The sequence below is a fragment of the Lepisosteus oculatus genome, chromosome 7, assembly GCF_040954835.1.
Source record: "Lepisosteus oculatus isolate fLepOcu1 chromosome 7, fLepOcu1.hap2, whole genome shotgun sequence".
NCBI lineage: Eukaryota > Metazoa > Chordata > Actinopteri > Semionotiformes > Lepisosteidae > Lepisosteus > Lepisosteus oculatus.
The window spans coordinates 16,839,422-16,866,804 of record NC_090702.1 but is presented as its reverse complement, the minus strand read 5'-3'; the positions used below and the strand labels follow the sequence as shown (position 1 = coordinate 16,866,804).

Sequence of the window (27,383 nt, the reverse complement as noted above, 5' to 3'; positions counted from 1 at the left end):
GCCGAGATGTACTGGTCATGGCCCACTGGGAAGAGACCCCGGAGAATATCCAGGACATGCTGGAGGTACTGTATCTGTCAAATGGCCAGGGAATTCCCAGACTGTTGCTGGAAAAAGGAATGTCAAGTCTGTGCTTCTCAGTCTGTTACCACTACAACTATCACCAGGCATAAGCAGTTAGAAAAAGAGACGAGAGAAGATGGAAAAATTAGCAGCATGAAGGTAGCTTTCAGCTTTTCAGTCTTGATTGTTGCTGTAAAATAGCATTTACAGCACATGTCCTCCAGGAGTGAAGGTGAGTGCATGTGGGCTTAAAGACTAACATTTATGAAACTGAATTTCAGTTCTGTGATGTGCTAAGGGAAACTCAATTGGTGACAGCTATGTGTAGTATACAGTACAATTTATATAATATGAATGTTAATCTCATTACCTAAAAGCTAATGAAATAGGTGATAATCATCTTACATTACAGGAATATTCCTTGTGGAGTGTAAATGATCCAAAATGCAAAGTCCATTACCCTAATAGGCTAAATATTCATTTATTTTTAAAAACCATACACATTACTCGACAAGTTTCAAATGTAAATCGAATCACAATAACCATTAACATTGCTGAAGATAAACAGACATTAAGTACTTTTATTTCCAAATGTTAAGATAAAAAAAAATAATAATCCATAAAACAGATGGATAAACATTCATTCCCGTAATAGGAAGAAGCTGCAGAATAAACATTTTATGGATCTTTTTCCATTTTTTGTTTTTTCAATCTCAAGCTATTTCTTATTTTTGTAAAACGAAGGAAAAAAGTCAATCCAAAATAAATTCGCAAATGAGCTGAGTGAAGAATTGCATTACATCCCCTCTCCCCTCCCTCCTTCCCTCGCAATACTAACATTTGGTTTGCAAGGTGTCCAGGAGGAGGGGAAAAAATCTGCATTTGAACCCTGCTGCAACACAAGAAAATAAAACAACCCACATGGTTAACAAGCTATATTTCACAACATAAAAAAATGTTAGTATTTTGACTGTAGGCTTTTATAAATACCTACTTCTAAAACATACTATTTGCCACCCTGAGAAAGATACTCCTATCAGAACCATCACACCCCACCCTCCCCGCTGACACCCAGTCCAACCCTGCAACTGACTCATTTCAAAAACCCAAACTATGGTTCTGTAGGTCAAAAAGTTTACTTCTGCATTTTTCATAAAAAATACAAAGGTACATTTTACACGGTCATCTGTATCAAATTTTCTAAATGGGAGGTGTTATGAAATAAAGTACCTTGTGCAGCAATACCAGTGTATATCTTTAATCGTTCTTTAAATCCATCAAAACTTTAGTGTTTCCAGTATATCAGGTGCCAAAATATCTACAAAACATGAAAATGCAGCAACATTTTAGAACTTTTAGGGGAATCTTAAGCAATTAGTATTAAGATGAAGAAAGAAAATGCTAACAGATATTTGATGTCTTCAAAAGTTCAATAACCTTAAAAATCTCAATGGGAAGTATTAAATATTTACTAGGAGGAAAAAAATCACCCACTTTTGACCAAGACAATACACTACCTAAACAAAACAAAAAGAGTAAGGTTAATATGCTTATCATTTGGATATTTACCTTTAAATTTGATTCTACGCCTGAGTTGTTTTAAAAAGTATTATTGTACATTGGCAGGGACTGAGTGAGGGGTAGATTACTGATGTTATGAATGTAGGTGTTTTCAAATAAAGGATTGTCTCCCAGTTTTCTTTCTCATGGCCAGTAATTGTCTCGACTACTATAGTGATTATACCCTTGGTTTTGGAGATCTGGACAGTGAAAACCCGATATTTACATCACTGCATCAATTTTTTTTAAAGAATCAACCCCTGAGCCCCACCCTCCCACCCTCAATTCAAAACATTACTCAATAAACAGTTCCCCAGGAACATGGGAAACTTAACTTTGAAAAAGTTTTAAAGCAATTAAAGTAGTAAATATTTATAGAAATGTAACTAGACAGAGGCCACTGTTCCCCTCCCCTGCCTCCCTCCCCAAACCTACTACAAACACCTCTGCTCATTGCTATACAAGCCTTAGTGTTATCTGTTTGGCTATAAGTATTAGCTATTTATCTACAAATATTTAACAAATACAACTTGCAGGCAAAAATAGTACAGTTTCAATAGAAACACCCTTATTCCTGAAAATACAGCAGTATCTGAAAGTTTACTTTCATTCCATTTTATTTTATATCATTGCATGACGTGTCAGGAAGCTTTTCACCTACAACAGAAAAAAGTATCTACAAACCTTGTAAACAGATCTGCTTTCTTCAAGAACATAAATAATTCAAAATATTAACAGCCAATGGCAGAAATTATATTTAAATGAGCAAAGGGCCAAAAAATAACACCATTCAGATTAAGAGTAACAAAAGCATTGGTAATCTCAGTTCTACCTTTACAGCTGTTTCTTCAGTAGAGGACAATCCCCATACCTCTCAAGAAGTCACCTTTAATCTGAGTTTAAACATCCCCCTTCCACCACGAAAGATTTATTGGGGAGGAAGAAGCAGAAATTAAGAGCCACCTTTGTTTTTTGAAGGGACACAAAGAACAAAAAAATACATCAAAACCAAACCCACATTCTTCTGAATGTTTTCTTCTTCTTCAGTCCAACACAAGCTATGAATACAGAGGATATTATCGAGCCACCCTCCTCAAAACATTTCTTTCCCCTGAAAAATGTTCAATTATGTAAAAAAAAGCAGTTGCTGTGTTCTGCGCTCCAATCAGAGTGATGTTTCCAGACTGTGAAGCGGGCTTCCTGGGGAAGAAGAGGTAGCCGATTTGCTTGTGTCGAGGGCGAGGTGGATACCACTGTCAACAGCGTTATTGTTTTTATTTGGTGAAGGTGGGGGAGAAGAATTGCGGGGTGATGAGGAGTTGCGCTTAGTAGGTGCATCATCCTCAGCATCTGTGTCATCAATGAGAGGGATGTGGGGCTCAGAATCTTCTATCCGGAATTCAGGATGGGTCATGAAGTTGTGGATGGAGCTCCTGGATTCTGGTTTCTCCAATCCCTCATATAGGGAACTGCGGAATGCATTCACTACTCGGATCTGTGATAGGGTGGGCGGAAATGGGTGGAAGAAAATGAAAAAGAAGTTAGTGTCACACTAAAAAAATAATGAAGAGGAAATATGTCCCCCGGAGTTTAATAAATGGTTTATTTTAAACATTAAAAAAAAAGAGATGAATTCCAGAATCGTGCAGTATGTAATGAACACTCGGAAATAGTGGTAGATACACAAAAACTCCTTTAAAGTCTAGCATTAATCCTACAAATGGGCAAATGCTAGATTTTAAAACCAGGATACAGACGAACATTTACTTACCAGAAGGTCCAACAAACAAAATAAGGGGATGTATACACATTTTACTGCAGTTAACATACATATATGTACCACTTATCTGCTTGAACATATCCGAAAATGCAAAAACATTTATGCTTAAAACAAAAGGTTATTTGATTATCATGCTTGGGAATTAGATCAGTAACTGACCATGAGGGGGTAAAAAATTAAGAAGCCAGGCAAACCTAAGCTTTACAACACAATGAACTCACAAATCACCAGAAACTGAACTCATGCAGAGCATCACTATTTTTGTAATATTTGTAAACCTTTGAGTATAGCCCATTGTTAATTTCACCACATCTAACAATATGCATTTTTTTATTATGCATTTAAGATTTGAATGTTGTCTAGTATATTAAAGCCAACAGATACTGCTTAATAAAACGATATTAACAATTTAATTTTTTCCATGACTTGACGTTTTTCCCTATTTCTGAATCAGTTCTCAATTTTATCACAGTTAAAAGCGCTTCCACTAATATCTTATCATGCTTCACAATCAAACCATGAACGTACCTATTATAAATATTCAAATATTTTACAAAGATTTTTGTTATTGAATGAATAACTCTCAGTGATCATTTTAAGAGACTGTTTTCTGGAAAACTGCACCTGAAAGGGAAAGAAATCTATTTTTCAAATTAACATTTTTGCCACCATTCCAACAAAAGAAAGGTAAAAGTACTGCCGCTGAAAGAGATTTTCAAGTTTTAGCTCATACAAGGTCATTAACTGGAATGTAACTTACATAATATTATATCTCAGAGTAGCCTCACAACAATATCTACAGGTAATGTCCATCATTAGTATATCCTCATCAAGGTAATGTTAGAAATCTGAGATTAGCTTCAGATACCCAACCCCCCAGAAAACAAAGTACATTACTATTCCTCAAATTGTTCCCAACTCTACTCCTGTGGGACCTTGTGGGACCCCTGTTTGAGCTTTCATTCCAATTAGGCTGTTAATCATTGGTGCTAATCCATGGGTTTAAACAATCTGCTTGTGTATTCAGTCCTTGGCTTCAACAACACATTTTATCACTTAAGAGAAACTTCCCTGTCCCTGTACAGAGAACATTAAAGTCTGTTCCTGGTCAGTAGAAAGCACTGTGGGTAGCACCATTCTGCCAAATGCTTTGCCCTGCTAAAATGGACAGCTAGTATTGAATTATTAAGTTTTAACTGTTTTTGAGAATGCAGTCACAAAAATACAGAAAATTGGTGTATGAATGCGAAAAGATAATTGATTTATATTAGGATAATGTGCATTTCTCTATATTTTCCTTATCAAACATTGTAATCCACTGTTAACATACTGTGCATAGAACAGAACGTTACCTTCATGAAATACTTCAAAACTCTTCCTAATGGTCTGAAAATTGCTACACTTGAGTAATAATTAAGCAAGTTAAACTGCATTTAAGATGTAAGAAGGGATGTGCTACAATATTATCAAGCTTAAAAAACATGAGCTGAAAAAATCTTGACAATTTTATCTGCTTACTATGAAACATGAATGTATTCCCAATATTTAAAAAACAGGTGTATGAACAGAAACATTTTACACCTGAATAAATCTTTATTATTTTGTTTCTGAAATTCAATTTTGCAATTTCCCGGCTCTTCAAGGACATAAAAAATCTACAATAGCATCTGTCAATTGTATAAATGCAAGGAGTTACAGTGCAGTTTTGTGAAGTAAAGTTTAAAGCAGTGATGTATTGAAAAGAGGCTTATTCTCTAAAAGCCTCCAGATCAGACCAACAGACTAATTTTCTTTATCTAATCTGCATACCATTGTTCACAAGCACCTTCTATACATATCCTTTAATGACTTTAAATGGCATTTGAAGAAGCACACATTTTAGGACCAGGACATTTCAAGATAATCTTTTGATCCTTTTTTCCATATATGTGAAACTATAGTATGCCTTGTTCGGCCTAGCTGTCAGGTTCTTTGGGGGATATAACAGTGGTCTATACAGCACGAGTGGCAGAGAAGAATATCCTATAATCAACATATTTTGCCGTTATTTTACTGTCATGGTATCAGTTTACATGCAGGCTACCATGGAAGGAAGGATCCAAGAAATATTATGATGTAATGCCCATTTATATTGTAAAGTACTAAGAAAGGTCTAGAAATGATAAGCAATATATTTCCAGAAGATGTCAAATTGTAATAAAATTCAAAATCTGAAAAGAAAAAAATCCTATCTCTAGGAATTATTTATAATTGACACCTGAAGAAGGCTCCAAGGCCGAAATGTTGTGTTTTTTCTTCTTTTTTTTCAGCATGGAATAACATTATTACTTGTTACACATTTGTAATACACTTTTCAGCAAATTCTAACTTACTTTAAATAACTTTTCTATAGTTCACAATCTTGCAATCTTGTATGTCTAATTTAGGGTCCATTTTGGCTATGTGGCTTGTGGTGTTGCTTATTCTACCTGCCCCGATAACAGAGGTAATAACTTTAATATGTTTTGGGAAATTTAGATGCAGACAAAATCTTATCTTTAAGTTTATTTTCTTATACCAAATGAACATGAAATCTAAAACACAAATTACCCAACCAAGAATCAGTGCCAGAAAATGTCAAACCTGGGCTCTAACAGTAAACTTTCAATGGGACCTCCTTGAAGGCAGACAAAACAAATACTGCAATGCAGATACTATGCAGTTGCAAACAGGATCATGTAACATTAAATGGGACTGTTAAAACCCATTTAACCCAACTGATGAAGTAAAAGTTTCAATAGAAATCCAGTAATTCTACATCCACAAATGGTATAGAAACAGATTCTGCATTTTTTGTTAATGGTTATTATAACCATTAAATATTTCATGGAAACTTTTGTGGAGACCAAATAAGAATTATTTTTAATGAGCAGACTTTTCTCTTCTCCTTAATTATACCTGCAAGAATAAAGGGTTAAACTGACAGAATCAGACAGTGGTTTCCCCTGAAGAACAAAAACATTAAGTTGGAAAAAATGAACGTTACAATATATAGTCATTATTCTTTGAAAGTGGCTTCAAAACCACTTTCATTAAAGGTCAGTAGACACCTCTTCCATGTCCAGCACATACACCTGCAAAATTCCTTTAAACGTAAGGATATATTTTGCTCTTGAGGCTATATGTTTAATTTCTAAGAGGAAAATCAGATCCTGGAGTAGTTAATTCTTTTTAGATTATGGAGGCAAAAAAAGAGTAAAAAGGTAGTTATCATATATCCAAATAAATAATAAAAAGTAACAAATCAACCTGAATTCAACAGCAGTGCTTTATTTCAAAAGGTTTCTGATTAGATTACTGTTAACATGGGCATATACTCAAATAATTTACACTGATGAGACATCGGCTTGCCATGACTAAATGCAAAAACCCCAGGAAACTGGGAACTCGAGGTACAGCAGCCACATACGTAACATACTTTTTGCCAAAACCTTTTTTTGCTGCTTCCGCTCCAACAATCCCTTTTAGAAAATGAGCCAAAGCAAAACATACGAATAACAATGTAACAAAAACCCTGAAGACTTTTGTGACCTTGTAAAAATATATACACATACCAGTATGTGTAGAAGCATTATGGAAATGTTTATTTTATTTTTAAAAAGGGAAGTTAGGAAAGAATGAGAAACGTTAGGCGAGTGGATCAGGTAATGTTAATTACATGCACTAAGAAACACACACTCACACCCCACAGTAGTAGAAGCAGTGGTGGCGGTAGCAGTAGAAGAAGAAAACACTACATGTGTAGGGCTAGAAATATTTGTTACATCATGATGTTGGCTGGCGATGGAGGGTTGCCGCCTTAGAGCCCCCTGAAAGGAACTTCCACTCTGGAAAGCATTCACTACATCCATCTGCAAGGAATCAGAGATTGTGACAGCTTGCTCAGCAAAAGAGAGAAAGAACAAGAGAAAGGACCATCCCATCTAAGACATCAAAAGCAAAAGAAAGAGAAAGGCACTTTTTAAGGGAAGTAAAATTGTTTTTCCACCCTAGCAGTACCCCAGGCTGATCTATACTGCCCTATTCTGCTTCTTTTGTACGACTAAAGATGTTCATTTAAGGACACTCCCAAATTGGCTTTTTCCCCATCAGCACCTGTAATAAATCAGTTCAACAGAGAAACGTTAAGCATTTTCAATCCAGCACGAATTTTCCATTTCTAGCCAAAACCTGCTATTATTTAACTGCGAGCCAAAATAACACAACAGTAATCCTACTAACAAACGACTAATCTTCTTGGAGCTCAATGTTGAACTTTCAACTGTAGTGGGCACTGCTAGGGTTAAAAAGTGGAAGAGCAGACGGAACTTAGAAAGGGCTTACGGCACAAGCCTGTCTTAAGTTGAAGCTGCAAAAGAGTAGGGAAGTAGGATAAAAATAGGTTTGAGTCACTAAGATGGTCAATGTGAGTGTAAAATTTAGGAGAGCTCATGTATGCAGAAAAACTTTACCTGAGTCTGAATTCGGTTGAGACCTCTGAACCAAAGTATCTGTCCTCGGCGCAACTCTCTCTCAGCATGATCAATCTCCTCCATGTCCTCTTCAAGCTCCTCATCTGGGATTTCTTCCTTCTGAGTGCCATGGCCTGCTTCTTTAAGGAATTTCAAACGGCTTGTAGGAATGGTAGCAATCAACTGAAAACCACAAAAAGGCACACTGTTTTGAGTTGCATGTTACTTTAGTTTAATTAGGAATTTCAATTTTTTTTAAATGGATGTAGAATTTATAGACGCACCTCTAGCTGCATAGGGTAATTCCAAACCTTTAGAATAGTAAAACTGGCTTAAGAGGTTCTACATGAGATAAATGGCTAACCTGTAAATCTACAGTTGTGAAAAGACTCCAGGTTGCTTCCAAGTAGCCAAAATTACTTAAAACTGGACAAGCAAAGGCATTTAATGTACAAAGAGAATTTATAAGTATGTAGGAGTGAAGAATGTGCAAACAGAATATCACTTCAAAATAAGTGTCAGTTTGGCCAGGGAACTATTTCCCAATCTGAATAATTTTTCCATTACAAAGCATGTGAATGCATTTCTCATGACAAATCAAGCTATACAAGCCTATCTTTTGTTAAAGGTCAAAATTAATTTGAAAATTGATTTCATGTCAGTGCAAAGGATTTGTACAACCACGGTCAGGATATTACCTAACACAACCACAATGTAATGCATAACTTTCACTATGTTATAAAAAACATTGCTGCTCTGGAAGCAGTCTAGAGCGGAGCAACCAGATGCATTGCAGGGATTAAGGGAACGTCCTGCACTGAAACCTTGAAGGAACAACCTTTTTAAGCTGAACAGACAAGAATGTCAGGGGACCTGAATCCTCAAAGGCATTGACAAAGCTAACTATTTTTTTTTTCCCCCACAGTGAACACTAAAGCATGAACCAGGGGATATGTGGAAACCTTAAGCAGAAGTACATTTAAAACTGAGAACAGGAGGCACTTTATTTCTCAAAGGTCTGTGGGGCTATGGAAGCTGCTCAACAATGTTCTCAAAGGTTACACCCTGACATCTTCAAAAACAAAATGCTGGATGGGATTCTTGGATCAGTGAGGTAAGAACTGCCAAATGAGCCAGATGGGCCAAAAAGTCTCCTGTCTTGTGTTCTTTTAGGAACAAAATTACCTTCTGGTAACAATTTTGCCAGATGACAAGGTAAATGTGATGATTTGTCTTCTTTGGAACAATTCCTAGTTTCATTGTTAAAGCCAAAATTAGATTCCAAATAACTGCACACACCTTTCGTATGTTAACCTTTCATTCCATCGGTTTTTACAATTGTATTAAATTATCAATAATATGTAGCAGAGTTCTCAAGAACTAAGTTCAACCTTAGCTAATGTTTACTGATTAGGATCAGAAGGGGTCAAATGATTGGTAACAAAGGTGGATCCCATTTATCTTTTTATAGCCATCTATAGCCACAGCTTAAAATACTCCATCTGACACTCAGTTTTATAGACATATCAATATATAAATAACACAACAGCATACCTGGCCCCAAAGAAGAGCACCAACTCCCAGGAAGATACACCAAAGCCACTGATCAATAGTGAGACCTGTACAGCTAAATGGTTTTCCTCCAAACTGGACGATAATTATCTGAAAGAATTTTAACAAATTACATAGTTTATTTTACAATACTACAGTCCAATGATGCTCTTGTTCATTGATGAATTCTCCCTAAGAACAAACTCTAATTTGTAGATGAAATACAACAGATTTAGTTATAGAGAACATGCAACTTCAACATTCTTCATGCTGCTCTTAAACAGGAAAACAAAACAACTTCAAATGTACATAGGTACTGTACATACTCAAGAGTCCTGAACACTTACTTGTATAATAAATGTCCCAAACACAATGCTACAGAAGATGAGGTTGTTGAAGATCCCATCGAAGACATTTCTCTCACCATGGATCTTACGAGCATTGATTTCATTGAATAGCTGCATCATGACAAATGTGTTGAAGACAATAGTGTAGTGCTCTGATGGGGGGGCATGGAGTGGTGCATTTCTTCCACTGTCAATGTCAAAGATTTTCTCACCTATCAACAGTTAAATAAACATTTTTTCTGAGGCAACATATATCTAGAGATAGAGAAGCATATAAAAATTTAAAGATCCATAACAGCATAAACATTGACAAACTTGCACAACTTATTTCACTGGAGAAAACTAAGTCAGATTAAACGGGCAGTCCCCGTTATGAGTCACAGTTAGGAACCAGAAAGTTATGTATAGAGAATCAACATATAAACACCCATTTTTACCCATAAGAACAATGGACAGTATGTTTTTACAGTCCTGAAAACGTTGTTCATGCAGCTTAAAGCTGGAGGCTTTTCCCATAATAATTAAACATAGTGTTCCTTAAGTTAAACACCTGAAGTTAGACTGTGTTCTACTTGTAGGTAACAAAATACAAGAAGAGGGTGCCATTATAAATCCAGGGTACCATTCCTAACAAAATTACAATTTATAGTGAATGACTAATGGGAATTAATATCCATAAGAAATGACATTATCTTTAGATATGGTCACTACACTCACTTCGGACAAGGGTGCATATGTTTAATTTACCTGTAACCCATAAAAAAGCAATATAAAGAAATGGATACATTTTGTCATCAATTTCTTTAGTTGTGGTCTTGTCGAAAATAGTCATCTGCTTATTCAAAGCAGATTTCCCCCCCATGCATTTTTTTATTTGCAATTAAACCTTAAGAAATGTAATGCTGGGGCATAATTATTCATCATCTAAGTCAAGTGTAACACTTATTTTCCAGAAGAATAATTTAAATGTTAGATTTTGCTCTTTGCTCATTTCCAGAACAAAATAATCCGTGAACCACGTACATTGCTACCTTCTGGTAACTTAGAAAATGTCAGGGATTTTTTTTATGTTGAGTTCCACAATTCATCAACGATATAACCACAAAACAACGTGCAGGGGGCAACTTAAGGAGACCACTTGTATTGTGACTGAATGTGTTCAATTTTGAAATTTATGACCCAGATGTTAGAAATACAAAAGTTGGCACATTTAACTTGTGTTACAAAATTAGGACATACAAGTAAAGGTTTTATAACAAGATTAAATATTCCACTGTAGTGCCTTTACCAGAGTAAATTACTTCAAATATCTTGCTGAATTTAAGTACAGTGCCTTGCGAAAGTATTCGGCCCCCTTGAACTTTTCAACCTTTTGCCACATTTCAGGCTTCAAACATAAAGATATAATTTTTTTTATTTTATGTGAAAAATCACCAACAAGTGGGACACAATTGTGAAGTGGAACGAAATCTATTGGATTTTTGAAACTTTAACTAATAAAAAAATTAAAAATTGGGGCGTGCAAAATTATTCGGCCCCCTTGCGTTAATACTTTGTAGAGCCACCTTTTGCTGCGATTACAGCTGCAAGTCGCTTGGGGTATGTCTCTATCAGTTTTGCACATCGAGAGACTGAAATTCTTGCCCATTCTTCCTTGCAAAACAGCTCGAGCTCAGTGAGGTTGGATGGAGAGTGTTTGTGAACAGCAGTTTTCAGCTCTTTCCACAGATTCTCGATTGGATTCAGGTCTGGACTTTGACTTGGCCATTCAAACACCTGGATACGTTTATTTGTGAACCATTCCTTTGTAGATTTTGCTGTATGTTTGGGATCATTGTCTTGTTGGAAGATAAATCTCCGTCCCAGTTTCAGGTCTTTTGCAGACTCCAACAGGTTTTCATCCAGAATGGTCCTGTATTTGGCTGCATCCATCTTCCCCTCAATTTTAACCATCTTCCCTGTCCCTGCTGAAGAAAAGCAGGCCCAAACCATGATGCTGCCACCACCATGTTTGACAGTGGGGATGGTGTGTTGAGGGTGATGAGCTGTGTTGCTTTTACGCCAAACATATCGTTTTGCATTGTGGCCAAAAAGTTCGATTTTGGTTTCATCTGACCAGAGCACCTTCTTCCACATGTTTGGGGTGTCTCCCAGGTGGCTTGTGGCAAACTTTAGACGAGACTTTTTATGGATATCTTTGAGAAATGGCTTTCTTCTTGCCACTCTTCCATAAAGGCCAGATTTGTGCAGTGTAAGACTGATTGTTGTCCTATGGACAGACTCTCCCACCTCAGCTGTAGTTCTCTGCAGTTCATCCAGAGTGATCATGGGCCTCTTGGCTGCATCTCTGATCAGTCTTCTCCTTGTCTGAGCTGAAAGTTTAGAGGGACGGCCAGGTCTTGGTAGATTTGCAGTGGTCTGATACTCCTTCCATTTCAAGACGATCGCTTGCACAGTGCTCCTTGGGATGTTTGAAGCTTGGGAAATCTTTTTGTATCCAAATCCGGCTTTAAACTTCTCCACAACAGTATTACGGACCTGCCTGGTGTGTTCCTTGGTCTTCATGATGCTCTCTGCGCTTTCAACAGAACCTTGAGACTATCACAGAGCAGGTGCATTTATACAGAGACTTGATTACACACAGGTGGATTCTATTTATCACCATCAGTCATTTAGGACAACATTGGATCATTCAGAGATCCTCGCTGAACTTCTGGAGTGAGTTTGCTGCACTGAAAGTAAAGGGGCCGAATAATTTTGCACGCCCCACTTTTCATTTTTTTATTAGTTAAAAAAGTTTCAAAAATCCAATAGATTTCGTTTCACTTCACAATTGTGTCCCACTTGTTGGTGATTCTTCACATAAAATAAAAAATTTATATCTTTATGTTTGAAGCCTGAAATGTGGCAAAAGGTTGAAAAGTTCAAGGGGGCCGAATACTTTCGCAAGGCACTGTAAATGCTTAGCTGTATAAGCTAAAAAGCCTTATCTGTAGCATTTAATTTTGATCTGAATCCATTATTCAGACTGGCTTATGTATCATAAAAATGTTTCACAAAACATTCCATTTACAATGTACAAATAAGCATTTTTAACTGATCAATCTATGTAGTGTACTGTCAAATTCAAATAAAGAAAATGACTAATAAAACACAACAAGCAAACTTAGTGATGGATTTCTCATTTTGTAATTTGATTTCAGCTTCATACTCTTAAGATCCAAAATATTAACAGCATGAGTATCTTCATTTACACTTCTACTGAAATAAAAAAAATACAGTGGTAGACATTACAATTATCTACTTGCACAATACGGTTTATATAAATATTGAGGAAGAAATCTTAGGACTGGGCTAAAAGGAAAAAACAATCAGACACCAACAACAGCTTACCAGCAAAAAGCAGCGTAAAAATTACAGTCAACTGATATACTCCATGCCCGAGAATGTTCTTCATCATCGTCCTAGAGATTAGAGGCTTGTTTCTGCCATAAGGTTTTCTCAGCAGAAGTGATTCAGTGGGTGGCTCAGTTGCCAAAGCCAAAGACGCAAATGTGTCCATGATCAGATTGACCCATAACATCTGTACAGCTTTTAGGGGAGAATCCTATGAATGTATAAAAATCAAGGCATTTAAAGAATAGTTACTACCTTAAAATCGAATGATACACAGACTGGAGACAAAACATTATGCAATTACTTTGAATACTTTTTTTTTGTCTGCATCTCTGAATAAACCATAATATGAATTCAGTATGGGTGATTTTTTATTTATTTTTCAAAGATTAAGAGAATAAAACAAAATGTTTACATAAAAACTAATGTCCTGCTGAAAACAAGCATCATGGACATTAAGAAAAAATACAGATATATTAGCATGAGATATACGTAATCAACAACCAACACAACCTGACACTTTATCTAAAGAATAAGACAACACACATCTTACCTGTGTAATACAGGCACCAGTGAAAGCAACAATTACAGCCACAACATTGACAGTAAGCTGGAACTGGAGAAACTTGGAGATGCTGTCATATACGTTTCTTCCCCACATCACAGCTCTGACAATGCTGCTAAAGTTGTCATCCGTAAGGATGATATCAGAAGCTTCTTTTGCTACATCTGTACCAGCAATGCCCTAGAAAACATTAGCCTGTCAGTTTGAAGACTGCCGAGCAGATTGGTTTAAATTGTTTGTATAAAAATAAAGAAGCTAAATACAATTAAACATTAATGTATCAAGCTTGATGTTTACATTTTATATTGTTTTACTTTGGTTATATAACTGGCAGACAAAGCAGTGTACCGTATTGGGTACCAAAATCTAAGTTAAGGCGAATGGGAGATTAATGTAACTTTACAGAGGTATACGAATAAACAATCCATGAATGACCTCAGGTCTTTAACAGATCTTACAATTTTTTTTTCTCAATAGCTGAAGAAAGTTATGCCCACAGGTCTATCTATGTACAGTAAATGCACTTGTACAAAGTTTGTCATTCAGTGGTAAGTACATAAAGGCATTAAAACAGAATTGGGAGGCTGAAGTAGTAAGGAAGAATGCAGCAAAAGTAGAATTTGTCTTCCATTTCATCCTGTTTAAAAACATTGAAGTTTTATTTAAAACCAGATAAATCACAAGAGTTTAAAGCTAAAATTTTATTAAAAAATTTTCTAGGAAGAAGTTGAAAATGTACCATCGCAAATCCAACATCTGCTTTCTTCAAGGCAGGGCCATCATTTGTACCATCCCCTGTTACTGCCACAACCTGCCTTTGTTCTACTACTGTGCTGTCAATGATACCTGTAAGAAAAATGAATGCAGCATTGTAATATCCTTCATTACATGACAACAAAAACAGATATATACATGTGTAAGCATGTGCTCATTTTTTCTGCAGGGGGCAGACAAATTTACTAAATGCTACCATGGTACATGAATGTAAGAGAAAAACTATACCCATTTATATTTACCATCACCCTTTGTCACTAAAGATAATGAGCAAAGAATTTCCATTTCATTTTTGGCATCTGTAATGGTAAACCATGTCGTTAAGAAATGGTTTGAGTAAATTAATCCATTTATGGTTTTATCTTTTTCCAAAGTTCATAATTACAACTGATGTTTAGACTACAGGCACAAAAGCCAAGTCTCTGGCCATTCTAGATAAAAGAACACAAGGACTACTAATAGCTTCTTTCGTGGCAAGTTTTAGGGGTGTGTGCTTTTGCTGTCATTTTACCGTCAGTTTTTCTTCTGCACCTTCATTTGTATTCACATTCTTTCAACATAGAATATAGACTCTGCCAGTGGCCTTTGAGAAAGTCAACACATTTTCAGCTGTCAATGATGGGCAGAAATATTCAAATACCATGCAGGGCAGGGTACGCATGCCAAGGAATGGGTATGACAGGGTATGGTTTAGATGTGATACAATATGATATGAGCCATGCCCTCAAACAGGCTGCTCATGCATATTCACAATTGACAATTTTGACATTACGTACTGATTGTAATGAGCTTGACAGTAAGTGAAAACATTGATTAGAGAAACGATGACATCAATGTAATATTGCACAGACAGGAAGAAAGTTGGACTTAACACTGACTCCCTTGATGCAATGCTATGTAATAATGAGGAAAAACTCAGGCTATAGTACAATTATTCCCCTGATTACTTCTTAAAGTCTTGAAGATTATTCCTTGCCGCCTACAAAAATGACATAAGACATGACAGGTTAGGCCGTTTTTAAAATTACTTCAAATTCAGTCATTTTGCCAAATTCCCGGGGGCTGTCAAATTACGTAAAAGTGTGAGTACTGAAACAAATAATGCTATTAAGGTATTAATTAAAATATGGAAGGAATATGGAAACTGATTAAATGTTTTTGAAGCTAATTTGATTAAGTGGTCATTCATGACTGAGACACTTCAGTGACTTTGATGCATAAACACTAATATGACATCATCATTGAGAAAGCTGATGGTGATTTTATCTGCTGAATGTGAAGCCTAACAAAAGACGAAATTAATCAATATGCTCCAATTATCAAGAGAAAAATGCTTTTGTGCAAGATGAGTCAACAAGACATCAAGATCGATAGGGAGGTCCATGTGTCTTGGTCTGGCCAGGAAGTTTGCCACAAAAATCTAAATCTTGCAGTGATGGCAACCTGACTGCAGTGCTATACTAATCAACTCCCAGACCCTCACTTGCTATACTGCCTGAGGGGCAATCCTGAAGTGACTACATTCTTAGAACAGACATCCACATGCTACTCATGTACCAACTTTCTTGCAAGATGAGAATTTTACAGTTATGCCAGGGATACCCCACTCACCACACTTCAGAGATATACATCTTGTATAGTTTTCAAAGGTGGTTACACCTGCTATTAGTACTTGATTTTCCACAGTAGAACTCCTGCTTATCAATCCAGTTAATGACAAATGTTAATTGGCCTAATTAAGTTACTTCTCATCCGTTTCACAAAATGCCACTGCACATGCCCCAGGAATAGTTATTATCCTCTTAGGTTTGTGATTTTTTTAACAGCTATACCGAATAGGCTTCTTTTGATGCGGAGTACAAAACAATCTTTTAAAATGAATCCAGATGATCATTTTTTCCTTTATTAAAGTTTGATGAACAACTCATTATGTTGCAAATATTCAAAGTGCTCCTGTTTTTGAGATAATGTCAACATTTTGACTTTAATTGACATTACAATCGGAAACTTCAAAATGCTTCTTAAATTTAAATTTAAAACTCGAAGTTGCTATGGAGGTCGAAAGAAATAACTTATTTTCTAGTCATCTATGGCGTGTCTATTAATAACATTACTTAAGCTAACTGCCAAAATAAATCAATTTTTTGCTCATCACCTTTAAATTGTCTATAACAAATTCCATCCATAGCTTGTTTATGTAATTGAAAAATAATCCACTAAAAAACTGTAAAATATAAATTCTGAAGTACCTTTCACTAACGTATGCTTATCAGTCGGAGATGATCTTGCTAGTACCCGAAGTTTAGGCCATATCTTATCAATGCGTTCTTGTTCAATCTGGAAAGAGCAAAGAGGTAAGCATTTTAAAAATAAACAATGAAGAATAAATAGCTGATTTTGTAAGACGCTGAACACACCCACCTCTCCTTTTTCATTCCGTATTCGCCTGTTGAACTCTTTACCTTCCAAGCATAAGAATTCATCCCCAGGATGTAAAATTCCACATTTTGTGGCAATTGCACGAGCTGTGTTTATATTGTCCCCAGTAACCATACGAACTGTGATCCCGGCTTGTTGACACCTTTTGATAGCATCCGGAACCTAATTTGCAATAAGAAACAAATTGAAAATTTAAAGGAAGATGTATAAAATTTGCCACTGAACTTTAAAAGGAGAAATATCCTTTCTAAATAATTGTGCTTTCAGCGTTGAATTACACTCAGAAGAACAAAGGAATACATGATACCTATTTACATTAAACCATGTAATAAAATGTTCAGCCAAAATCTTTAAGATTTGTTAATGGTACATCTATAGGCGCTTCAAAGAGCAAAGCACACTTCAAAGTGTCATAATAGCTGCTTATATCCTTTGATATTTAAATACTATATAATGGCATTTTAATAAACACAACCATAGCTCCTTAAAGGAAAATACCCACCTATTCAAACGTTTTTGTTAAATAAAACTAGTTTTGTCCCATAGATAACAGGCTCATTACCCCCCAAACACAAACAGTATAAATCACTATTACAAATGTACTTTGAACTATTAGAGGGCCTCCCGAATGGCCTAAGTATTAAGATTTTCAAATTGGCCACAGCTCTCTCAGCAAACAGCTCCTGTTATCTCCTGTGAACTTGCAGGTTTGCAGTGGCTTTGAACCTCCACTATATGACTATGTTGTCTGTGACATGTTCAAAGACTAGTGGCTTAAAGGTGGGTTAAGCTGAGGAGTCTGGCTATACCTTTTTATTCTCTACTGTGTGGTACTGCAGTGTTTGTATCCAAGGACCAAGATGTGAAATAATAATGGCAATTCTAAAAATCAAGTGGGTATGAAAATAACAGGCAATTTTAAGAGGACTTCAACTGTTACATCTGGTGTTTGACGAAGAGAAATGAGTGATGACCAGAATTAATTTTGATGCGTGTTGTTTGCAGCAGCAATCCAATCCCTATAGCAGATGTGAAAAAAATATCTATTTTCATTAACAATCCAGTGTTTTCCATGCTACCAGAAACTACTTTGTGATCTTCACTTCTCTTACGACCTAAACCAATTAAGCCTTCTGATATTCTGCACAAATGAACCAAGTGCAAGCCACTGGGTGGTATGGGAGTATAAATATAGTTACCATCTAATAATATTAATTAAAAAGTAACTTTCACACTGCTCTTACCTCTGGTCTTACTGGGTCCTCAATTCCTACCACACAGATACAGGTCAAACTTGTTAATATGTCATTCTCATTATCCCAGTCAGGCTCTGGTTCTCCAGCTGGGAAGTCTCTGTATGCCACGCAAATAGTTCTTAGTCCTTCTGAAGCCATGGGCTCAATAACTTTCTTCACCATATCATCCCGATCCCTGGGTCTGAAAACTTTGGCTTCACCATTCCCATTGAGAATTTTAAAACACCTAGAAAACAGCAGCACACCAGCATAAAGAAAAAAACTCAAAATACGGCTTGCACATCGGTAAGTAGTGCACAGATTTTATCTGTAAACAATGACAGAAAACAAAAAGACTTATTAAACATAAAAGCTATATACAATGGATATAAAAGGTCTACATATCCTTATTGAAATTGCAGGTGTTTGTGATGTAAAGCCAGAAATCAAGATAAATCATGTCAGACATTTTTCCATCGTTAATGTGAGCTTGCAACCAACAAAATAACGGAAATTAAAAAACCTACAATACCCTGGTTGCATAAGTGTGCACCCCACCCACCCACTTTGTGGAAGCACCTTTCACATTTATCATAGCAGTAAGTCTTTGTGAATAAGTCTCTATCAACTTTGCACACCTGGACTTTGCAATTTTATCCCACTCTTCCTTGCAAAAAAGTTCAAGCTCCTTCAAATTGCCAGAGCATCTCATGTGCACAGCCCTCTTTAAGTCATTCCACAGTGTGCACACCCTTTTATGATGGTGGCTGTAGCTGTGTTCATAGTTAACCAATCACAGTCAAAATCATGTCCAAAGGTAAGTAGCACAGCTGCCATCAATGAAAGTGATTCTGATTAACCCCAAATAAAAATCAGCTGTTCCTGTAGGATTTCCTTGAAACTTCCATGGTTGCATCCTACTGGAATAGCCATGGTCTGCAAAGAGCTGACAAAACATGTACGGGATCTTATTGTTGAAAGGTATCGATCAGGAGAGGGGTATAAAAGAATATCAAAGGCATTGGATGTACCATTGAGCACTGTGAAGACTCATCACTAAGTGGAGGAAATGTAGCACCACAGGGACATTGCCAAGATCAGGACGATGCTCCAAAGTGGATGACAGGACAAGGAGAAAACTTATCAGGGCAGCTACCAAGGGGCCTACAGCAACATTAAAGGAGCTGCAGGAATTTCTGGCAGGTACTGTTAACTCCTTGCATGGGACAGCAATCTCCCATATTCTGCACACATGGGCTATGGGGTACGGTGGTAAGACAGAAGCCTAAATCACCCCAAACCATGTGGGAAAATGTCTTATGGTCTGATGAGACAAAGATTGAACTTTTTGGCCATAATTCTAAAAGATATGTTTGGCGCAAAGACAACAAAGCTCATCATCCAAAGAACACCATACCTACTATGAAGCATGGTGGTGGCAGCATCATGCTTTGGGGCTGCTTCTCTTCAGCTGGGACAGGGACTGTAGTCATGATAGATGGGATAATGACTAGCTCGAAATATCAGTAAATTTTGGCACAAATCCTGCTTGCTTCTGTCAAAACTGAAGATGAAGAGGAACTTCACCTTCAAACAGCCAAAAGCACACATCCAAGTCAACTAAGGAATGGCTTCAGAAAAGGAAGATCAACGTCTTGGAATGGCCCAGTCAGAGCCCAGATCTCAATCCAATAGAAAACCTGTGGAATGACCTTAAGAGGGCTGTGCACATGAGATGCCCTGGCAATTTGAAGGAGCTTGAACCTTTTTGCAAGGAAGAGTGGGATAAAATTGGAAAGTCCAGGTTTGCAAAGTTGATAGAGACTAATTCACAAAGACTTACTGCTGTAATAAATGTAAAAGGTGCTTCCACAAAGTGGTAGTTGAGGGGGGAGGGGGTGCACACTTATATAACCAAGGTATTGTAGGTTTTTTAATTTCAATAATTTTTTGATCTATTTGTTTTTCTCTTGAATTTTGTTTGTTGCTAGGTCACATTAAAGATGGAAAACTGACTGACATGATTTATCTTGATTTCTGGCTTTACATCACAAAAACCTGCAATTTCAATAAGGGTGTGCAGATTTTTTATATACACTGTAGCTGCAATCACAAAACTGTGGAAAAAGTTACACATACTTCTTCAGTAGAATCTCTGATGCTCCTTTGCTAAACATGCGGTAACTTCCATCTACATTCTTAAGGACTGTGCTCATGGATTTTCTGACCGAGTTAAAAGTATAGACTTTGTAGAGCTTTTCTTCTGGGATTTCATTCCGTACTGCCTGGTAGTCTCTTTTTAAATCTGAAGCAAAGCACAGCAAGGCACATTCAGTTTTGTTCCCTACATGGCGTGGCAGGCCACCTTCTTTCTCAGGAGGCTGTAAGAATAAGAGAAAGAATTTATGCAGATTTTAAGCATCTTACACTTTTCAACCTGAAGACAAATCATTGGCTCAACTTTACTGCACTAAAAAGGGTCCACAGAAAATGTTATACCTCAATATATGTAGACATGCATTGCTTGGTGAACTTCAAATTCCTATTTTGAACTGATTGGAAGCATTTTATGAGAAGAAAAGTTGCTAGTTTAATGCTTTGAACAAAGAAATGTACCAGCTGCTCCCAAGATAAAAGGTATCCAGACATATATAAAGAGTAAACTCTTATCCTTTAAATATGAAGTAACACGGGTATGGAGTGGTATGGAATGTTAATTATTGATACTGGAGTAATTCTGGATCCTTTGGAGGAACATGTGCCACTGCGGATGGGACTTCCTTCCTCAAACACAGACGGGACCCGAAAAGGTATACTTATTCTGAGTGCTAGAGAGTCACATAGTCATAGAACTAGCACACACCTGAAACCATTGAGCAGAGCCTGCCTTCCGTGACTATGGTCTAAAATTCAGAAGTCATGTCAATACCTGTAGCATAGATTTTCAGATATCACTAATAAAAACTAAACAGATGAGTCTACGATGAACTATTTCAACTTTATAATTATTTTGTTCTAATCCTTTATTTTTCTGAATCTCCAATTGCGTTTTCTTTTCACATCGTTACGCATTCTGCTGCCCAGCCTGCCTTCAAGTCACTCATCTAAACACATCACATGCAACAGCCCCATACTGGAGGTACAGCACTGATAAGAGAGTCATATCCTTCACTGATGGTACTGCAAGTCTATAAAGTGGTCCAAATTTCAGAGGTCACACCAACAGGATACTCTCGGCACCACTCCATTTAGGGAAATCCTAGTCATAGTACGCTAATGACATGACCCAGACCCAGACCCATGATGCAACAGAGATCTTAATCTGTGCATGGACAAGTGCCTTCGTCAGATGAGGAGCTTGGCCTTTGCTTCAGAATCATAACAGATTAATAGCTATTCATCATTATACAGATCTTTAGGGGCGGTGCAGTGGCTCTGTGACTAAGGATCTGCGACTGTGGCTAGAAGGTTGCCGGTTCGTATCCCGCAGCCGGCAGAAGAATCCTACTTAGTTGGGCCCCTGAGCAAGGCCTTTAAACCCAACTGCTCCAGGGGCGCTTTATAAATGGCTATGCTCTGATCCCAAACTACTCTCCTTATGTCTCTCATGGAGAGCAAAGTTGGGGTATGCGAAAAGACAAATTCCTAATACAAGAAATTGTATATGGCCAATAAACTGATCTTATCTGATCTTTAGTATGGTGCAAGAAAGCAACATGAGCTTCTGCTTAAAAACATACCTTTAAATTCTTCTAAATGTATTTTTATTGAACCAGTGCTTAGAGCATCTTTAGAACTCCTAAGACAACACACACATAAGGCACACATGTTCCAAATGGAACTGTGCTGAGACTAGGTAAAACAGACCTCAATTCCCAGACTGCAATTTAGATACATCAGACACTGCCTCCCCAGATACAATTACTCAGTTCAAAACTCAGATACAAAAACAGTTCAAATGGAGAAGAAAACATTCTGTACTTATCATGATAGAGAGATCTTGAAGTTTGTCTTAGTCAAAACATCTCCAAACAGGGAAAGTCTCTAAAATGTGTGTCAAAATAACAGGAATCAGGAAAGATTCCTTGATAGTGCTGAAATTATACATACAAGAAAAACACAACAAGATTGCTTTGACTAAACAAAACAAAAAACTGGAATATGGTCTGGAAGCAGAAAACCGACCCTCCAAGTAGTGAGGAAATTGATCCTGGATAGAAGGGCAGCAATAGTGCTCCGTACATCAAACAGCAACCACAAAACAATTTAATTCTTCGAGCTTTGTCTTGTTAATTACACGTAGAGAGTAAATAAGGACCTATATACCTTACCGCTGAAGCACAAAGCAAAATATAAATATTACAGTCATACAAACTGCTCCAGGAGTCTTGCTGCCATTTATTAATTTATCAATTTAAATATTTTTCAAAGGGAGCTACATACATTTCTTATAGGGCACCAATACCACAAATGACGACTTCTGTGGCTTCTGTTCTTTGAGTTAACATGCAGCCAACACCATAAAACCATGCACACCTCAATAAGGGCAAATCTTATCTGAGCTGAACTGCATGAGGGAGAACCTTTATCCTCTAATCAGCAACAATGAAGATCAAAATGGCACCTTAGATATATCAAGTTAATCACTGGTAGAATTACATGAAGCATGGGAATACAAAAAAATCACTAGATCTTCATTCTCTACATTTCTCACCCAGACCCGTGAGTAAGTGTTCCTTTTCTACGCATGTCTTTCAAACATCTTTTTTACAATCATTCAAAAAGTCAAGTTTTTTTTAGTAGGAGCTAAACATGCAAAAAAGCAACAGAGTCACAAGCGTCTGGCAGGGAAGAGGCAACTTACATTGTTGTAACCATTTTTTGTTGAAACCCAAATCGATAAAAAAAAATCACAATCTATTAAACACCTAAAAAATTTCAAAAGAGCTACACGAATCCTGCACTTTTCAATTCTGTAAGAATAATGGAATGTATACAATGCATTGTCGCAAAATAATGAAGCCAACATACAGTGCTGTGAAAAAGTAAGTACACCCTATGAAAAGGTGTGTATTTTTCAACATATTTGCATTTACGGATATTTGATATGAATTTCAACAATATTAACAGATAAAGGTGATCTAACTTAACAAATAATGGAAATTCTTTGTAATCATTTATTCAACAAAAAAGTCAGAAATGCAATTGTCTGCTGTGGAAAAAATAAAGTACACCCCCTAGCTTCAATAGCTGGGTGTTACCCCCTTTGGATGAAATCACTTCTTGTAGGTGTTTCTTTTAATTGTTTATCAGTCTCCTAAATCAACTGGGAGAATTTTAAGCACACTCCTACTTACAGAACTCCTTCAAGTGTATGATGTTTGAGGGCTTTCTTGTACAGCCCACAGCATTTCTATCGGGTTATGATCTGGGCTTTGACTTGGCCATTCCATAATCCTCCATTTCTTCTTTTTGAGCCATTCTTTTGTGGATTTGCTTGAGTGTTTTGGGTCATTGTCTTGTTGCATGGTCCACTTACGGTTCAGCTTTTTGACAGATTGCCTCAGATTTTCCTCAAGTACTCTCTGCTACAATGTGGAATTCATGGTTGACTATGATGGCAAGCTGGCCTGGCCCTGAGGCATAAAAGCAGCCCCAATCCATAATGTGTCCACCACCATGCTTTACAGTTGGTATGAGCTTCTTTTGATCAATGGCAGTTTTTGGTTTTTGCCAAAAATGACATTTGGCATTATGGCCAAACAGCTCTACCTTTGTCTCATCCATCCAGAGCACATTGTTCCAATAGTCCTCCAATAGCAGCATCTTTCGGTCAGCTCTTGGGCTGAATTTGGTGGGGCGACCTGACCTGGATAGACTGCCAGTGGTTTGACATTTTCTCCATTTGTAGATGATCTTTCGGAAAGTGGAGTGATTGACTACAAATTGCGTGGAAATGGCTTTAAAACCCTTCCCAGACGCATAGGCATAATCTTTCTTCCAAGAGCCTCAGAGAACTCTTTTGATCTTGGCAGCAGCCATATCACCCTGCAACTCACAACTGGCAGCCCACTGAAACTAAACAGGTGTGAGCCTGGTTAGTACCTGGATGGAGACCTCCTAGGAAAATCTAAGGTTGCTGCTGGTAAAGATGTTAGTGGAGCCAGCAGGGGGTGCTCACCCTGCGGTCTGTGTGGGTCCTAATGGCCCATTATAGTGATGGGGACAATATACTGTAAAAAAGCACCATCCTTCGGATGGGATGTAAAACCGAAGTCCTGACTCTCTGTGGTCATTAAAAATCCCAGGGCATTTCTCGAAAAGAGTAGGGGTGTAACCCTGGGGTCGTGGCCAAATTTCCCATTGGCCCTTACCAATCATGGCCTCCTAATAATCCCTATCTACTGTATGAATTGGCTTCATTACTCTGTTGTCCTCCCCACTTATAGCTGATGTGTGGTGAGCATTCTGGCGCACTATGGCTGCCATCACATCATCCAGGTGGATGCTTTGAGTGGAGTGTCCAGAAAAGCACTATATAAGTGTAAGCAATTATTATTAATTATTATTGGCATGATGTAGCCACACACCTCAATTGTTAAGAACAAACCAGACCACAGGTTTCTAATGTTCATTTAAGGCATTGCCTTCCAAGTTACTCTCTAATGAACTTTCCCATCATTTGCTGTTTTGGTTCACCTGATTCTAATTTTAGGCATTTGATGCAATGATAAAGGTAGGGGTGTACTAACTTTTTTCACACATTGCATTTCTGTTGATTTAAATTGGAATTTTTCAATGTTATTTTTTTTAAATTAGATCATGTTTGTCTATCAGTATTGTTGGAATGATGTTCAAATATCCTTTTGTCCAAAAATGTAAAAAAAGACAAAAAGACTGTAAATGTGCACAGCAGTATAAAAGTGCTTCTGTGATCACAACCGGCTGTATAACACCGGAAGAGGGACTATGGCCCTATTAGCACATAAGTGCATATACATAACAGCGGTTTTCTAGTAAATATTCAGTTAAGCCAGAAAGTAGGTAGTAGTACGTACATATCCAGTTATAGATACTGTCACACTTTCTTTGAAATATTGTTACTCAAAAATGTATTCACTTTAATATATGGAGATGCAGATTTACATTAGGGTTCTCCTTTCTTAAACAGCATTGAACAGTTGGGAAATGTTACTGCTACTCACCTGGTTCAAACAATGTTTAATACAACCGGAAATTAGATGATTAATTGGTGTTGAACATAAATGTAGAAGTGAAAGTTAAGATATTCTTCAAACAAAGAATTCTAATATGGTTTACAGCTTTAAGGATATGCACAATACATTGTACCAGAAATCCAGATGGAATTTGGATATTTAAATATTAGCACAAATGTTGAAGCAAGCAAGAAATGAAGAAAGCATTTATTTTGCTTTTGTAACTTAAATCCAATGAATTTAGTGTATTTCAACAGCCTCTTGTATAATTAAAAGTAAAATACCTTTAAGATGAAGTTGCACATTTAATATTGAATTCAACATTGTCATTTCAAATTAGTGTTATAAACAAATATTGGAAAAAACAGAAATATTACATAAACATCAGTTCATACTTACCAGGATTTTAGTAGTGTAAGCACAGTTAACTCCAATCCCTGTAATAAGGAGGTCCAAAGTGTTCTCGGGGATAGCTTCTGGTTCAGGGATCTTTCTGTAATGCTTATCTGCAATGTATACTTGAACAACAGTCATTCGGTTCATGGTCAGAGTTCCAGTTTTATCAGAACAGATAGCTGTAGCATTACCCATGGTTTCACAGGCATCCAGATGCCTTACCAAATTATTATCATTCATCATTTTCTGAAATGAGTAAAAAAAAAAACAGGTCAATACAAGTTTGATTAATGTCATATACATTAAAACAAAGAAAAAAACCTTTCAACTTCACTGATTAAAACAGCAACAGAAATCACATTAACTTAATAATCCCTTTAGATGAGGTGATTGAGGATTCTGACATGAGAAATGAGCTGATGATTTTAAATACTCATGTAGTGAAACAACTGCTCATCTTCAAATTTATCATTGTGAAAATGTATACATTCTGGTAGTAATCATTAACAAACATTCAATACAAACTAAGTATTACCATTAACCTAGACTGGCAGGCTTCTTCTATACTAAGACACCAACTTCAAAATGTTTTTGCAATGTTAACTGATAAACCTATACATTTTCAGCTAGAAAATCTACCATTTCTTCTTCTACCAAGATTTACAGTATAATGGTCATATTTAATACTAGTTACATGTCTGAAGGTGGTAAGTAAATTTGTCAATCAGCATACAGAACAGAAGCAATGGCTAGACTGGCAGTTTCCTAACCATGAATGCATTTACCTGTAACATAGATGTTGCTCTGACAGTTCTCATGAAAAAGGATAAAAGTACCAAACTAAGTTCAGGTGAAAAAGTAAACACTAATTCAAAACTATTTAAATTGGAGTTGTTAATTTCCTGAACTGAATATGGATTATGGGATAAGGACAAAGACAACCTATAGTACTCGTTCATGCAGACAGGCATTTATGTTGAACCTTGCTCAAAGGAACAAAATAAAGACCTAGAATTTGGAATCTACAATCTTCAGCTCAGAGTCCAGAGCGCTAAATGTGATTTAAAAAACCAAGATGGAAGGCTGTGTTCTGCCCTCCATAAAGTCCTGATATGGATCTAGCTGTATCTTTGTGTGGGAATGCCCAGAGTCAGTGAAACTAAAGCATAAAAAGACTTCTTGCATAAAATTCCCATTGTTTGAATTTCACACTGGAAACCCGATTAAATATACATAGCCAAAAAACAGTGTGAAATAAGGCAAATCTTATTTTTTTTAATAATAAGACATTTATTAACATTAAACATTTCATTAACCCAAACCTATGTTCAATATAGAACATCAGGAACATTAATGTGCTTATTTGTCTTTACATCATACTGTGACAGCACAGGTAAACCCTTCCTCTTTTTATAAAAACATGGAGAATGTCATGACTTTCACTGCGTTCTTAATTCTTGTTTCATAAGCAGTTTTAAGTATAACCTGCACAGTGGTATATTTGAATGTTTAAATAAAACATTCAGAAAATGTACTTTGGGAAAATAAGATCCCAAAAGATTAGATATGG

At 36.7% G+C, this 27,383-nt stretch overlaps 1 protein-coding gene across 7 annotated transcripts in view; it reads right to left on the bottom strand.

Moving 5' to 3' along the window:
• Positions 1-528: 528 nt before the first annotated feature.
• Positions 529-27,383, bottom strand: part of atp2b1a (ATPase plasma membrane Ca2+ transporting 1a) — an 82,574-nt gene continuing 55,719 nt past the window's right edge. For 5 of the 7 annotated variants that reach the window (XM_015352816.2, XM_069192222.1, XM_015352813.2 and 2 more), the window contains 13 exons: positions 25,817-26,059; positions 20,340-20,581; positions 18,210-18,447; positions 16,948-17,127; positions 16,776-16,863; positions 14,492-14,598; positions 13,741-13,932; positions 13,185-13,398; positions 9,792-10,003; positions 9,448-9,555; positions 7,894-8,076; positions 7,207-7,293; positions 529-3,118 (listed from right to left, as the gene is read on the bottom strand). In XM_015352816.2, the coding sequence (XP_015208302.1) occupies positions 2,789-3,118; positions 7,207-7,293; positions 7,894-8,076; positions 9,448-9,555; positions 9,792-10,003; positions 13,185-13,398; positions 13,741-13,932; positions 14,492-14,598; positions 16,776-16,863; positions 16,948-17,127; positions 18,210-18,447; positions 20,340-20,581; positions 25,817-26,059 (2,424 nt within the window). In that variant the 3' untranslated portion in view covers positions 529-2,788. Of the gene's footprint in view, positions 3,119-7,124; positions 7,294-7,893; positions 8,077-9,447; positions 9,556-9,791; positions 10,004-13,184; positions 13,399-13,740; positions 13,933-14,491; positions 14,599-16,775; positions 16,864-16,947; positions 17,128-18,209; positions 18,448-20,339; positions 20,582-25,816; positions 26,060-27,383 lie in introns of all 7 variants that reach the window. The other 2 variants (XM_069192223.1, XM_006633555.3) reach the window with 2 other exon arrangements.